The sequence below is a fragment of the Meles meles genome, chromosome 4, assembly GCF_922984935.1.
Source record: "Meles meles chromosome 4, mMelMel3.1 paternal haplotype, whole genome shotgun sequence".
Classification (NCBI taxonomy): Eukaryota; Metazoa; Chordata; class Mammalia; order Carnivora; family Mustelidae; genus Meles; species Meles meles.
The window spans coordinates 3,319,964-3,335,411 of NC_060069.1; the positions used below are offsets into that span (position 1 = coordinate 3,319,964).

The 15,448-nt window shown below is 51.8% G+C and overlaps 1 protein-coding gene across 4 annotated transcripts in view; it reads right to left on the bottom strand.

Moving 5' to 3' along the window:
• Positions 1-314: 314 nt before the first annotated feature.
• The window catches only part of MRAS (muscle RAS oncogene homolog), a 62,283-nt gene continuing 47,149 nt past the window's right edge, over positions 315-15,448 (bottom strand). For all 4 annotated transcript variants that reach the window (XM_046002735.1, XM_046002736.1, XM_046002737.1 and 1 more), the window contains 4 exons: positions 10,602-10,755; positions 9,155-9,254; positions 4,971-5,050; positions 315-3,659 (listed from right to left, as the gene is read on the bottom strand). In XM_046002735.1, coding sequence (XP_045858691.1) covers positions 3,560-3,659; positions 4,971-5,050; positions 9,155-9,254; positions 10,602-10,755 — 434 coding nt within the window. In that variant the 3' untranslated portion in view covers positions 315-3,559. The remainder of the gene's footprint in view (positions 3,660-4,970; positions 5,051-9,154; positions 9,255-10,601; positions 10,756-15,448) is intronic.

Sequence of the window (15,448 nt, forward strand, 5' to 3'; positions counted from 1 at the left end):
TTCTGAGATCCGTACCACCACAGCCTCAGTCCTCAGGCTGTTCAGGAAGTACACACTATTCTGCTGTCCTTGGGCAGCGCAGCAGGAGACCGAAGCGGGCACGGAAAGCTCGGTGGCAGAACTTGAATCCAGGGCTTCCAGACATCAGGAGGCTATGTGCTCACTTGCCCTCATCCTCTGGCTCCCGGTAGGAAGGAGACACTCCTCATGGCCCCCAGCGCTCTCCTCCCTACTTCAGTTTGCTCTGGGCCAGACATGGACAACTTACATTCTCAGCAACACTTTAGGAGTATCTGAATAAGAGGAAATAAGCCAAGTGTTCTTCTTTTCTTTATTAATGAGTTGAGATACACAAAGACTTAATAAAAAGTTACATAAAAGGCTCAAGCATCATTGAGACCCTCAGGCATCACTCCCATTTCTCGGAGATGGCCATCTGTTAATACTGGGTAGCAGAGGCGGGGCGCTCACGGGCGCTCGACAATTCAAGTATCTTTCGTTCTATGTGAACCCAACATGGAATTTTTAACCCAATGGGCTGCTAATGGAGGGCACCGGTCTGTGGCTCCAGATTACTGTCACATGTGGCCTTTGGGTCAGGGCTGCCATGTGTTAGTGGGTCACGTCTCCTGGCGAGGTGAGACTGGCCACACTAGGCCACGAGGCACTCTCCACAGCAAACGACACAAGGTGGGGTCAAAGTCCTAAGAGAGACCATCCAAGGGACCCCTGTGTGGCCAAGAATAGGAGAAGTCAGTGGCCAGAGCCCCAGGCTGGAGGGGTGGGGAAGATGGCTAAGATTACCTGTTGGATAGAAAAGTAGCCCTCGAATTGCGGGGTGTCAAATTTTAGGAGAAAAATTGAGAGCACACAGTGGCAAAGGCATGGGGTGAGGGGGTTTCAAGAAGGGTGTGTTCTAGGGGATGTGAAGGTAGCACTATTCGGGTGGTCAGCAAAACCAGTGGAAACACCGAAATGTCACCAAAGACACAAGTCCCATTGGACTCCCCAGTCATGGAGTAGCGTGGCCAACTGGTGTCCCAAATGACCCTCTCACGGGACCACGGAGAAGCTACTGTACTGGGAATGCCCCAGGGTCCACTCCATTCTGGCCTATCTGGAAGCCCCCACTGCTCCAAGGGCCCACAGTTCCCTTAAACACGGAGAACTGTCTTCGAAAAGTGTTTTTTTTCCTGTCTCATCGCTGGGGAACACGAGGTCACAGAACATAAGGCTAAGCTTGACTCCGCAGCAGCGGGCCTTCCCGTTACCAGTTTGTTCCTTGAGCACTGTGGAGCTGAGCTACAGGATGACTGCAGGACAGCTGTCCTGGAAGACGAGGCGGGCGTGGGCAGAAGCAGGCCTCTGTTGGGGGAGGGGCCAGTAGCAGATGGAACTCACGTGTCTGGTTACCTTCATGGCTAAGGGCTTCATTCTGGAGCGGCTGATCTTCCAGCAGGACTCCCCACTCAGGGTTACCAAGGAGCTGCAGACTCTGCACAGGGCGGGGGCGGGGACCTGCTGGTGATGGTCCTTGCCCAGCAGAAGCTTTCCAGCAGCGGCCACTGCCCTTTGTGCATGGCTTCCTTCCCACCCCCACTCCTTCACTGCGGAGCATCTCCCTCCGTACTTTGTCCCGCCCGTCTTGCTGCCGTGTCCTCTTCTTGCACACGGGGCTGTTGCGGACTCAGCTCAGAGGAGCAGAAGGGTTGGAAAGAGCCTTGGCCTGTTTGTGTTTAAAACGCCCATTAGCATTATAGGATCTTGGGACACTCTGAAGTGCCTAATCTGGAATGTTGTTATCTTTCCTTTCAGGGTCCGGGGAAGGGGGGTGGGGCGGGGTGGGGGGAGACCATTGAGACAAATAAAGGAGTTTGAATTTCCAATTAACTGAGGCCCCAGTGATTTCATTCAACACAGAATCGCTCTTCGGCTGGGCCCCCCGGTGCTGGTGATCTTGCTGAGTTAGGAACGCAGCATGCTTTCAAAACCAGAAATGATGCGAGGTGTCTCCACGTCCAGTGGGGTGCTCACCTTCTCAGGGCTTCTCTCTCCAAAGAGCAGCCAGGCCACCTGCTAGGGCTTCTCCAGTTTGCCTCATGACCTGATTTGTAAATGGAAAATGGGGTCACGAGCCGAGCTACCTCATATTCTGATCTGTCAGGGATGGAGGGCTTTGCGGTCGCTGCTGCCCCTCCACCCTCTGACTGGGAAAATCCAGTCTCTGGATCACGGCGGCAGCACCTGAGAGGGAAGCGGCATCGTCAGGAAGTTGGGGGAGTGTCCCCTTATAGAAGCAGGTGTATGGGGGTCATGTCATCACCCCACCCTTTCTTTCTCCTTTAATTATGTTACAGTGAAGATCCAAGAGGTGAAGAAAAGTGTGTGCCAGAAAGGCAAGTGAATCCTAAGTTTGCAAACGCTTAGCCCGGTTTGCTTATGTACTGGGCTTTAAGAAGTGGTGGTCAGTGGAGTCAAAGGGAAAATGGCTTCTTGTCTTGGTTGTTTTAGTAACAACAGTGTTGGATCGTTTCTGGCTAAGATTCAGCATGAACTATAGAGCTTTCTGGGTGGCGTTCACATTAGCTTACTGGGACACGCGAGACATACGTGCCCACGTCCATGCGTTTGTGTCCAAGAGGCGTGAGGCAGCACAGGGAGTGGAGAGCAGGACGAGACAGGTCCCGGGGAGCCCTCAGCACAGAACTCAGTCCACACTGTCTGGAAAGCGAACAGACGCTTGTGCATAGCCAATCAGCTGACTTAACTTATACACGTCCAGGATCAGGAAAACCCCTCCAAAAATGGACATGCACGTGCCAGCCTCTCTGCTAAGCAAAATAAAACTCCATTTCCTAATACCCGCACCCTCAGGCACAGCAAAACCTTCTGGGTGACCGCACCTCTCCTCTGTGCAGTTTGGAGGCCGGGAGCGGGATGTTCCTCTCAGGCCTTGGGCCACTGTCCCCATTCACCTCCATGCTCTCGGTCCCTCCACTTGCATGTTGAGCTGAGTTTTGGCCCTGCTGGGAAAACCCAGTCACAAACAACAACATTATTCCAGATGTGTTCTCAGAGAGGCCTGCTGAAGACCGGAAGCTCCGCCCATCCGTGGGCACAGACCCCTTTAATAAAATAATAATCACTAAAATAATTTAAAAATCTACAAAAGCCCCCCAAGCTCGGACACTCTGGGCTGGGGGCAGCGGGGTAGGGGTGGATCATGGCTTGTTCAGTACTCTGTCCGTGGACACACACTTCCACATCACACCAATACCGTGTACTTCAAAGGAAAAACACAGCCACCGAGAGACTGGGAGGAACCGGGTTGAATCAACGCGATGGGCTTGGAGGCTGCTTTCTTGTCTCTTGTGAGACTTGGGAAAGCCTGTGCCCTTCGGCAAAGCCAGAGCCTAGCTCCTCCCTGCCCTCTCTCCCTTCCTGTGCCAGGTCCTCGGGCCGAGGGTCGTGGTTAGAAATGGTTTTCAGTGCAGTTAGGCAGTGGAAGGCCCCGGGGGCCGGTCAGGTCACCGTCACCGCGGCCAGAGCCTCAGGCCCGTCACAATATCACACACTGCAGTTTGTGGGTGCCGGTGGCCCGGTCTCCCCGCCATTTGGTTTTCTTCTTCTTCTTCTGACTCTTTTCCGGAATCTGTTGCCTTTTGAGACAGTGAAAAGCAGAAAAACAAAGTCAGAACCGGCTTTGCTTCTCCCGGCCCCTCTCCTCCTGGGCCCCAGAGGTGCAGGCGGCAGGCCTGTTCTGGACACTGGGGGAGGGCCTGGCCCGGACGGTGTCTCTGGGGCACAGAAAGTGGGAAGGCAGGGAGGGCAGGGCAAAGCCTGTGCCCCCACGGGTGAGAATTCCCCACGTCCCGCTGTGGCTGCAGTTACTTAAATCTTCAGCTATGTTATGTGTTATTCGGTACTGCCTCTATTTTTATTTCTCATATTTAAAATAAAATGACAAGTTTGTTGAGTCCAAGAGCTTTTTGCATGTTTTCTGTTAGCTGTTCCTGTGTCTAAAACCTGCCCTGGAACTACAGGTCCATAACCAAGATACACCAGCTCCCGGTGGCCGCGTGTCCCAGCTGGAGGCAAGATGCCTAGAAGAGGATCTTTCCGTGAGTGCGAGCGAGAAGTGAGGCTGTGCTGGCCCAGCGCACCCAGGGCGGTGGGGAGGAAAGGGCTGTGTGTGTGTGTGTGTGTGTGTGTGTGTGTGTGTGTGTGTGTGTGTGTCCTGGGGGCACCGGGAAGCCACAGGGGGAATACGCTCTGTCAGAGTCCTGCCCCTGAGTCCTCAGCTAACCGACAGCCTTGGGGCTCACCACACACAGCTTCACACTCAATGCCGGGTATTTGAGGAGCTCAGGTTGGGCTGTTCTGCGCGTTGCAAACCCTGGAGTCGGGGAGCAGCGACAGGCTGTGGCAGCCCTCTGAGCACGAGGTGGTTGGAGCTGCGACCCTGACTGTAAAGAAATGCATGCGAGACTGCTGATGAGGGTTTCCGGCCACCCTGGAGCCCGGCAGAGTGTGCAGTCTGGAAGCAGGGGCACGTGTGATACGGTGGTGGTGGCTCCGGTGCGCTGTCACGGGGCACTCCGGCCTCCAGCCGGGGGAGAGGACAGGGTCTACTTCTACGCCGTTGACAGGTGTTGTTCGGGAGAACAGCGAAGGCAGGAGGAGGGAGCCCGAGCTGCAGAGCCGAGGGAGGCTGCAGAGGAAGCTGAGCCGGCACCCCAGACAGGAAGGCACCCTCATGCTCCCCTTCACCCACAGGGAGGAGATGTGAGGGGGTGTGTGCAAAGGAAGGTGGGAAGGCGAGGAAAAGAAATGGATGGAGGGATAAGAAATCCAAAGCAGGCCCAGAACCACGTAGCCTGGGCCTTGGAAGAAGCAGCCAGGTCCCTCCAGTCCTCCCAGTGCCCATCGTGCTGCAGAGAGCCTCTTCTGGGGATGCGAGCAGCACTCACCTAATTACCCTGACCAGGTCATGGAAGGCTTTGTCCACGTTGAGAGGTGGGTCCTTGGCACTGGTTTCTATGTACGGAATCTGGAAGGCAAAGCTCAATTTGGTAAAGTAGCACTGAGGTCCACAGAGCCCTATTCCCTAAAACTGCAAATTCTCAGAGGTCCCGAGGGACCACCTGCTCTCCTTAAGGGTGGAAAATGTTATTGACAGCTTCTTAAATTCCCTCTTATTCTCTCGTCAAAGAGATCTTTAATAGCCCTCTTAAAATAGAAAAAAAGAGATCTTTTTATATACTTGAAAGACTGTTTCATTTATCAAACCAAAATAGGGTCTGATGCTATTCTTTTTTCTTTCTGAGGCCTGTTTCTCCACCGTGAGGGGACTTCTGCCTCTTCCTGGACCCTCCAGAGGGGACTCTGGCAGGAGAGGCGGAGGCGAGGCTGGGTCACAGGCAGGACACTGTGCCTCAGTGACCCCTAGCTGCTCTGTGCCTTCTCACCCCTAACGAGCTTGCGGGGCTCAACTCTTAATTGGTCTGTGCCTACGAGTCCGGGAGCTCGGCCACGTGCACTGAGAGCTTGTGTCTGCACATTTGGTACTGAGGAATGATCACCTCGCCGAAAGAGGGCAGCACACAGGCAAATGTGGCTGAGGGGCCCCACGGGACAGGTGTTCAGGGCCGTATCACCCCAAGTCTCAGGCCAGCACAGGGAGGAGAACAAAGGTTGCATGAGCTCAGGATGCCGTCCTGTGCACACCCATTCTCCTGTCTCATGGACCCCACACAGGCAGGAAGGCTTTGTGCCCACTCCCCCTCGAGTGGAGAGAGTGTAGGGTTTGTGCAAAATATACAGGTTTCCCCAGGCCAGAGAGGGAGGCCGACTGTGGTCAGGGTGAAGAACTCGGGGGCATTTCATAACTTTTTCCTGGCTACAAAATTAAGGCATTTCATTATAACACTTTCGAAAAAGAAAAGCCCAGTGAAGAAAATAAAAATAATCAGTGGTTCAAATGCACGGGCGGTGAGGGTGGGGTGACAAGGCGAGCCGTTATTCTAGAGGAGGACGTTGTAAACGACGGCCCAGAACACATCCTAAAGTACCTTCACGCATTGCTGTGGCTTCAAGCGGAGGTCTCATGGCTGGCCTGGATGCAAAGGGCAGAGCCTGCGAAGCATGGCTCAGACTCTGAAAATAGTCATCCAACCAATCTCTGAGCCTCTGATGACACTGCAAGGAAACTGCCCTCCACTGTTGGCTGTTTGACAGAGAGGACTCTGGGCCCTTCGCCTGCCAGGTCTCAACATCCCTGAGCTCAGTTAATCCCCACCTTCACCCTTGGGGGTAAGCATGTATCTCCACTGCGTGGTGGGGGACACTGAGAGCTCAGACTGGAGACGTACTCGCCCAGAGCCACACTGCAGCTGACAGGAAATCAAGGTTTGAAGCAGGTGCATGCCGCACTTCCTGCGGGGCCGCCCTTGGACAGCTTGGGATGCCGGGGGAAGCTTCAGGGCCCCTCCCAGTCATGGGGGGGCATCCCTGCTGGGCCCTAGGAGCCAGAATCCCATGAGGCCGGGCCACATGCTTCCTGTTGCCACACAGAGAGGGGGCAGGAAGGTGCCTGTAGCTGGGGCTGGGACCCACCTGGAGCCCCTTCTTGGGCCGGGACCCTGTCAGGACAGCAGGTGCACGGTTCCAGAGGACTCAGACCACCGCTGCCAGCCGTCCCACCCACCACTCACAAGTAGAGGAGCAGTAGTGTCCCCCGGAGCCTCGGGCACCCTCTGCCTTCTTTCTGGGGGTCCTGCCTCTACCACTGAAGAAATGCTGGGTTGTGTTATCTGGGTTCTTGGAATTCTAGGGTTTCAGTAGCAAGGAGAGTTGAATTAAAGGGAGCGCTGCACTAAATGGTAGCATGGTCTGACTCCACCACAGGGCTAGCGAAGGCCACCTTCTGGCAGCAGGTGGGGCGCTAGCTTGGCAGCGTAAGAGGAACTTGCCTTATGAATAGCATGTTGTGATAGGAGCTCAGAGTCGCTCGGTCAAACGATAAAGGAGGCAGAGGCATTTGCTGCTGGAAACACGTGGTTGCAAGGCCGGAGCCCCAGGCTACAGGGCAGGAGGGCAGCCTCTGCTCTGAACCCTCCACCCTGTGGCTTGGGAGGGTGCGCAGGTGTCTGAGAGAGGCCTGAGGGAGCCTGAGCCTGGGGAACGGAGCCCCTCAGCCTGTCTCTGCTCAGAAGTCAGAGGGGAGTCTCTAGCTCTCCTCTGGGGCAACCCTGTCCATTCCCTTCTCCTTGAGGCAAGTTGTCACTTGGCACCCATGATGCCCCACTCTGGCCCTCATGTGTCACCCACAGCTCAAGCCCTTTTGTGGCTCCCTCCTCACCTCTCTGCATCACTAGGTGAAGTGTCCCGGCCAGTTCTGGGACCCTTGCCTTATGTACACTCGCTTCCTCAGTGTGTACGGCTTCAAAGGCCATCTGCACGCTGCTGACGGCCAATACTCCCCCAGGTGCCTTATCTGACTGCCATCTTGGCATGTCCATCAGATTATCTGCTCAGCCCCTCAAACGCCACAGATCTGTAACCAGGCTCCTGTCTCATACATACCTCCTCCTATCGTCTCTCCGGCCTGGTTACCGACACGCTGGTCTCCTGGAAGTGGCTCACACCCAAATCACAGAGTCACCTGCCATTCCTTCTTCCTCTCTCACTCCACATCCAATCTGTGCACATGTCCTGTTGGCTTTCTTAGAAACACGTCCAGAATCCAACCACCTCCTTGCCGCCTTCACCGACACCAACCTGGGCCAGGCTGTTACTGAGCAGACCCCAGCTGGCTTCCCTGCTCCCACAACTGGCCTCCAGGGGCCCATCTCAACACGGCCACACATGAGAAGCTGTGCAGCCACTAGCCAGACCTCATCATCACTCCTCACTCAAAGCCCTGCAGTGTTTTCCCCTCTCTCTCTGAGGAGAAGCCCATAAAGCCTTGAAGCCCTTCTCTGACCTGGCCTCCCGCAACCCACCCCTCCCACTCCTGCTCCAGCTGGCCTCCGTGCCCATCGATCCTCAACCTTCCGCCTGAGGGCCTTTGCACTGATGATTCCCTGAGCTGGAACCTTCTTCCCCCAGAGATCAGCCTGGCTTCCTCAGCTCCTGTAAGTCCTTGCTGAAATGCGTGCTCCCTCACAAGGCTTTCCCTGACTGCCCTGTGTGGAAAAGCATCCGCCTCCACCTCACATTCCTGACCCCCTTCCCGATTCACTTCTTTGCACACGTCACACTGTAATTTGCTTTTTTATTATCTGTCACTAGAAATAAGCACCGCAAAGCCAGGGGTTTTCTTTCCCAGGGCCTAGGATAGTTACGTGGACATGGCAATGAAGCAGAAGGCAGAGACAAACGGAAGTGATTTGCACTGAGTGCCCTTGCTCTACTCACAGAGCTGGGCCCCCCAGGCAAAGGGAAGGGGCAACCTTGCATCAGAGCTCCCAGCAGGCAGAGTGGACTTCTACATAACTGACCCGTGAGGCCAGGGGCCTGGGCTGTGCCGGCGCGGGGGAGGGGTAGGAAGAAGCCCAGTGACCCCACGCGGCACATCCAGAGGGCAAAGGGGCATCGCAATGAACTGAAAAAAAGAAAACAAAGATTTCCACTGATATTCATGGGGTGGCCTGGGCAAACCTCAGTCTGACCACCTGTAAGATGGGGTCACGATGCCCACCTCAGCAGGGGCTGGTGAGGAGTGAGCGCATCCTGGCACCAGGCCTGGCACAGAACAGGGCTTGCCGGCTGCAGCTGGCCTGATGATTCAGAGCGGAATCGGCGGCGGGCTCAGGGAGCGCCCAGAAGCCCCAGCACAGGCCAGAGATGAATCTGCTGTGCTAGTGGCAGGAGGTGGCCTGCATGCCACAGCTCCCAGGCCACAGTGAAGGGATCTGGTCCCCCCACCAGAGCTCCTCATGACTGAGAAGAGGGTGCTTTCTCTCAGGCCTGCTGTTTTGTTTCCCAACATTGCCCTCGTCACATATGGCCTGCCAGGCCTCTCTGTGGAATCTAACCCACTACCCAGGAGGCCCGAGGTCCTGCAGGAGGGATGGGCACGGACTTCTGTACACCCCTGACCACCCCCACATGTACACTCACGTACACACGCGCATGCATGCACGCCACCTACGTTGTGTTTGGTCGCCATTTCTTTTCCTTGCTCCCTGGTGATCTTCCTCAAATGCATCAGATCGACCTTGTTGGCCACGAGGATCATGGGAAAGGACTCCCTGAGGAATAAAGGAACAGCAGCTCATGAAATTTCACTGCCTCCGCACCTGCTGAAGACAACACAGCCACACCTCGGGCATAATGCAGCAGCCCACGCAGCCTCCCCGGTGCGCCTGGGGCCGACTCCTGAGTCCCTTCCCTCCCCCCGGACTGCTGGATCTCTTCGTTTAGAGGCTTAGGCTTACTGCAAGGAGGACAAAGGGGTCCCTGCCCCCCTCCTGGGGCAACCCCTGGTTCAGAAGCATCGGAGAGGGCTCCCGAGGGGCTGCTGGGCAGGGGCTGGCTTCCCAGACCTCCTTCCTCCCATTTCCTGGTCACCCTGATGCACCAGCCAGCCCTGCAGGGCTCCTGCGGCCTTCGGCAGTGGCTAGATAAGAGCACCACGGCCGGCCGGTATCTGGTATACAGCTGGCATTCAGTAAATAGCAGCTACAAAATCGGATGGCTCCCAGGAGAGAAGGGATGGGATTCCCAAGGCACGCCTGCCTTAGAGATTCCCACTCGGGGGTGTAGCCATATTGCTGTCTGAAGGTGAAAGAAAGGCCAGTCTTATAGCATCTTTAACATCACTGGGGATTTTTATCTAAAAAGTCATAATTTAACAGGTGAAAAATAAGACTTTATTATTTTCCCTTGCACTCTGGTTAGCCAAAAGGTTGAATATTTTCCTACTTCAGAATCATTTATGTTTCTTCTTTTGAAATTCCTATAGACGGGGGCTTAACTTACATTTCTAAGTCTGAGTTTTATGCATATGAGTGCATGTGAGTGTGTATCCCCTTACCTGGTAAAATTATTAACTCTTTGCCATTGGACCAGGTGTTACCTAAATTTTTCTGAATTTACTGAGATTTGCTCAAAGCTTGCTGCTTTCTTTTTAATTTGTCCTTTTACTCCCCGATGTTGCCTCTTTAAGAGCCAATTAACTGAAAAGACCAGTTAGGCTTAAAAGAAAACTACAAATTATTTAATTACTCCATGTAATACTAAGGGGAAAAAATGAGCCTTTAATTAGGGGCTTGTAAATCTCACAGTTAAATGTAATGTAACCACTTATAATGCATACTGGAGAAGAAATTCACTTTTTCTTCGAACCTGGTAACATTTGCTTAAACTGGGGCCATCAGTGGGGACTGTTCAGGAGACATGGGAGGGGCTGACTTCAGGGCCTGGAAGCAGTCTGGCCCCATGGAAAGAACCGGGGTAGGAGTTGGGGGTACCGATGTGTGAGCTCAGCTTTGCCCCTCTGTGTCTCAGCTTACACCCGAGACTCTGAGAGACAAGCAGGCAGACAGACAGGCGGCTCTGAGGCAGGGGCCAGGAGGTCCTGGCCCAGTGGCCCTCACCTGTCCTTGACGCGCAGGATGAGTTGGTGGAAGCGGTCCACGTGCTCGAAGCTGGCCTTGTCGGTGACCGAGTAGACGATGAGGAAGCCATCCCCCGTGCGCATATACTGCTCCCGCATGGCGCTGAACTCCTCCTGCCCAGCTGTGTCCAGAACTGGGGTGGGAAGACGCCGCTCAGGGGTGTCACCCCCCCCCCCCCCCCGTAGAGCTCCCATGGCCTGCAGACCCCCATGCTGCTGGGCTGTTCCCAGGGTGCCTCGACCAAGCTGGCCCCACGAGAGGCTGCACGGCCTTCTCGAGCTAAAGCGTAAGGGACCCAGTGAGGCCCTAACAGACTCATTTGTGGACCTGCCCATTCTAACCTACTTGCGCCTCCGGGACTTAACTGTCTGTCTACAGAAAAGCCTCATAAAACCAGTGATCAGCTTTGCTACAAAATCCCTCGGGGGGGGGGGGGTCCCCATACCTGGGCTTGGCTCCCTGTCGCAGTCCTTACAGACTGATGCCTGTGGAAGTTGCCTGACTCTCTGAGCTCCCTTTCCTCTTATATGAGATGGAAACAAAGCCTCTACCTTGTGGCCTCTAGGGAGGAGAGCCCCAGGACATGCATGGGGAGGCCCCAAAAAGGCTGGTCAAGTAGGGTCTTCAGAGCCTGTGCGGACAGACAGTAGGCAGGCTACGGGGAAGGAGAGGCCTCTGAGATCACTTGGCCCTAGGATGGGGCTGTCACAGGGTGGTGGGAAGGGGCGCTGCGGTAGGAAGCAAGAGGGCTGGGGAGAAGGTGGGAGGAACCATCTCAGCAAAGGCAGTCTTCCCAACCCATCCATCCCCTCTCCCTCCCTCCACCCCTTGGACTCCTGAAGCCCTCTCCCCTTCAGCTTCCTTCCCGCTGAGATAAGGTCCTCCCCCCAGGCTGTTTCAGAGTGATCACAGTCACTGGGGGAGCTCCTTTGAGACCCACTGTGCTTGACCCCCTGAGGCGCTAAAGCCCTCAGTCTCCTGCAACCCCCTGCTCACCATCCGGCCTTCCCCATTTCCTGGCTCACTCTACTCCCCGACAGACCCATTTTTCCTTTTCCTTGGAGGCAGTGGAGCAGACGGCTACGGATTTGGTAGCCACATTCTGGGTTGAGTCTGATTTTCCCTTCCTAGAGTATGATCCCGGGCAAGCTCACTTCTCTGTGCCTTTGTTTCTATGAACGGGGATCCTAAGGTCTGTTTTGAGTTAAAATACTAAGACCCGGGATGCCTGGGTGGCTCAGTCGTTAAGCGTCTGTCTTTGGCTCAGGCCAAGATCCCTGGGTCCTGGGATTAAGCCCTGCATTGGGCTTCTTTCTCGGTAGGGGGCCTGCATCTCCCACTCCCTCTGCCTGCTGCTCCCCTTGCTTGCGTGCGCGCTCTCTCTGTGTCAAATAAATAAATGGTTTTAAAAATACTAGGACCCTTGGAGCACTGCCTGACACAAAGAAGCCCTAGAAGAGGGTCTGGTGCAAACCTGTTCTCCTCACCTGGGGTGCTCTCTCCATCTCTAGGTCATCCCCCAACCACCCCTCCCCTGTCCTGCTCCCCTTGCCTTGGCCAGCTGATTCATTGCATTCTGCTGCCTGGGCTCCCGGGGGGGACTCTCCCCACCCCCATACAGACCCTTCATGGCACACTGTCTTTCCTGCCCATTTAAGAGGCTCCCAGTTGGACTGTCCCTTCCAGAGGCAGACCTGGTCTGCTTGGAAGCTGGCACAAAGGAGCTCAAATAGTAGCTGAATGAATAAATGGATGCAAACGGTCTACCCAATTTTGTTCATTCATTCATTCACTGAAGAAATATGTGAGAGCCTACTCTGTTCCAGGCAGTGTTCTAGGCACTACAGATCTAGAGTGAATGAGGCAAAATCCTTCCTCTCATGGGCCTCATAATCTCATGGGCCTCATGGGAGACTGAAGAACAAAAGAGTGAGTAATGTAATTTCCGGTGGAGACAAGTACATAGTGTGAGAAGGGCACAGCCAGCTGAAGGTCATTGGCAAACGCTGGTGTCATGTTGGGTAGGGACCAAGGGCAACTAAATAAATCCCCCCAGCAAAACAGATGAAAATGTCACAGATTTGGCTGAAGGGAAGGGAAGGTGAGTAGAACAGCAGAAAACATTCAGGTGATAGGTAACTAATGGATTCACGGATTCTGAAGGTGTGTATTATCCAAAACAAAAGCTAGAGATCGAGGATGTGTGAAAATATGTTCATTCAGGATTAAAAAAACCCAACTCAATAGGAAGCTGGAAGTCAAAATAGACCCTCTGGAAAGGAAAAATGATTATTTCACACATTGATTGCCTTAAAAATAATATTATCCATGCCTTTGAAAAGAATTCTTGGAGGAAATACTTCAGCACAGTGGAAAATAGATCCATGAAAGAAAAAAAAATGAGTGGTATTATAAACAATGATAAACAAAGAACACAGCCAAACATAAGAGTTGAGTTTAAATAAATGTCATTACACAATTTGAAGAAAATGAATGAGTTTAGAATTAAAATCTATTATGATCCATATGTGAGGGTAGGGGATGGAGGAGAGTAAGTTACTATTAAATTTCTTGCCTCGTTTGGGAAGAGGTGAAGATAATAATTACATCCAGATGTTGGTACAAAAAATAGAATCATACATACACAAACACATGTAGTGTATAGAATAACCACTAGAAATAACGCTCAAAAGTTCCTAGTCATCAGAAGGGGGGAAAAAACAGAACAAAATAAATGGGAAAAATCCAACAAAATGCGAAAACAAACTACACAGAAATAAGAAAGCTAAGAAAGGAGACACAGAAGAAGATGGCAGATGTGAATCTAGCTATAACTAACAACGGTTAAACACAAATGGGTTAAATCTTCCCATTAAAGCAGACAGTCAATACAAAATCCACTTGTCTGCTACTACAATAGAAACCTACAAAGCAAAATGACACAGAAAGAATAAAAAGAGAAAGGGTAAAAAAGGATATGTTAGCCACATGCATCCACAAAATAGGATTCAAGGCCAATGCATTGAACAGTACAAACCAATGTATGTACAACGGGACAAAGGACAAGCATCAAGAAATGCCGAGTCATGAATTGTAAGTATATAAGAATATAGCCTAAAACATACATGTATTAAAAACCTGATTTTTAAACCCAGTAGGTATAGACAAGTCCCATAACCATTGTGAGAAAACTTGGAAAGATCTCTCTTAGAGAGAGGCAGAACCACTGACAGCCCCCCCTCCAAAAAATCATAATCTAAATAAAGCAATTTAAAAACTTAATCTGAGAGGGGAGCCTGGCTGGCTCAGTCTGAAGAGCTTGCAATTCTTAATCTCAGGGTTGTGAGTTCGAGTCCTATGTTGGGTGTAGAGATTACTTAAGTAAGCTATAAAAAAACCAAAACAAAACAGACACCTTAATCTGAGAGAACTTAACACTTGAAGAGCAAATAAGCATTTTCAAACACACATGAAATCATCACGAAAACTGGCCACATGTTAAGTCATAAATAAAAATTTCAACAAATTCCGGAAAGCAGATGTCACATGGGCTATGTTTTGCTTTTATGCAATAAGGTCAGAAATTAACAGCAACATGAGTATAAAAGAAACTATCCACTTGAAAGTTTAAAAAGCTATAATGCTCTATAATACTCTAGTTAAGGAGAAAAGCAAAGCAGAAACTACAATTTAGAACTGAACGACAATGAACAATAATAAAAGCTCTGATTTGAGGCCAAAGTGGTACTCAGAGGAAAATTACAGCTTTAAATGCACTTCCAAAAACGAGAGAGACTGAAAATTATCTAGGCATTTAAATCAAGGGCTAGGAAAGAAAAAAGTAAAACCAAGGAAAGAAGAAATCATCAATGAAAGTAGAAATTAAGAAAATGAGAGGAAGAAAAAAGTAGTAGAAATCCAAAGATCAAAAGCTGACCCTTTGAAAGGACCAATTAAAAAAAAAAAAAAAAAGCCTTTAGCAGTTCTTAGCAGCAACAGAAGAGAAGAAAGTCTAATAAGCCTTTGGAAAGAGAAAAGGCCTATGACTATAGATCTGGACATACATTTAATTCGGTGAGAAAACCATATGCAGTTTCACAGCAAAAAAAAATTTAATTCTTGATGAAACGGACCATTTTAGAAAACGTAAGTAAACAAAACCAGCTCAAGAAAATAATAGAAAACCTGAATATGCCAATATTATCCAAGAAATCGAACAGACAAATCTCCCCCCGTGAATGGCACCAAGTTCTTTTTATTACCTATCTACAATCTGCTCCAGAGCCTGGAAAATGAAGGAACTTTCCAGCTCATTGTACCAGCCTCAGCATACTCCTAGTGACAAAACAGACAGGGCTGGCACGTGGTTGTGCGGTAATGGCCAGGCCCGTCCCACCTTCCAGGGGCAGGAGCAGCCTGCATGTGGGACCGAGAGAGGGGCGTTCGGTCATCCATTTGCCTCTTCTGACTGCCTACTCAGGGCCCACTGCTCTGCTCGGTACTGGGCGTGATTAAAGACTCTGCTGCATCTCCCTATCAATGTACTGAGAGGCTAGCTGGGCTGGTACGTCAAGAAAAATAACACCACAGGACAGAAAGTGATACATACTATGGGGAAATCTAGGCCAAACAGGGAGGTCCCTTCAGCTTGGAGGGATAATGCAAGGTTTTAGCCAAGAGGGGCTATTGATCGTGCCCTTGAAAGAACAGTATTTGATATAAAAAAGATAGGGTCTGGGGAAGGGCTTCCAGGCAGACAAACAGCATGAGCCAGGGCCTGGACGCTGTGAAGAAAAGAGCTGGGGGTTCGGGGGGTCAGTGTCCTG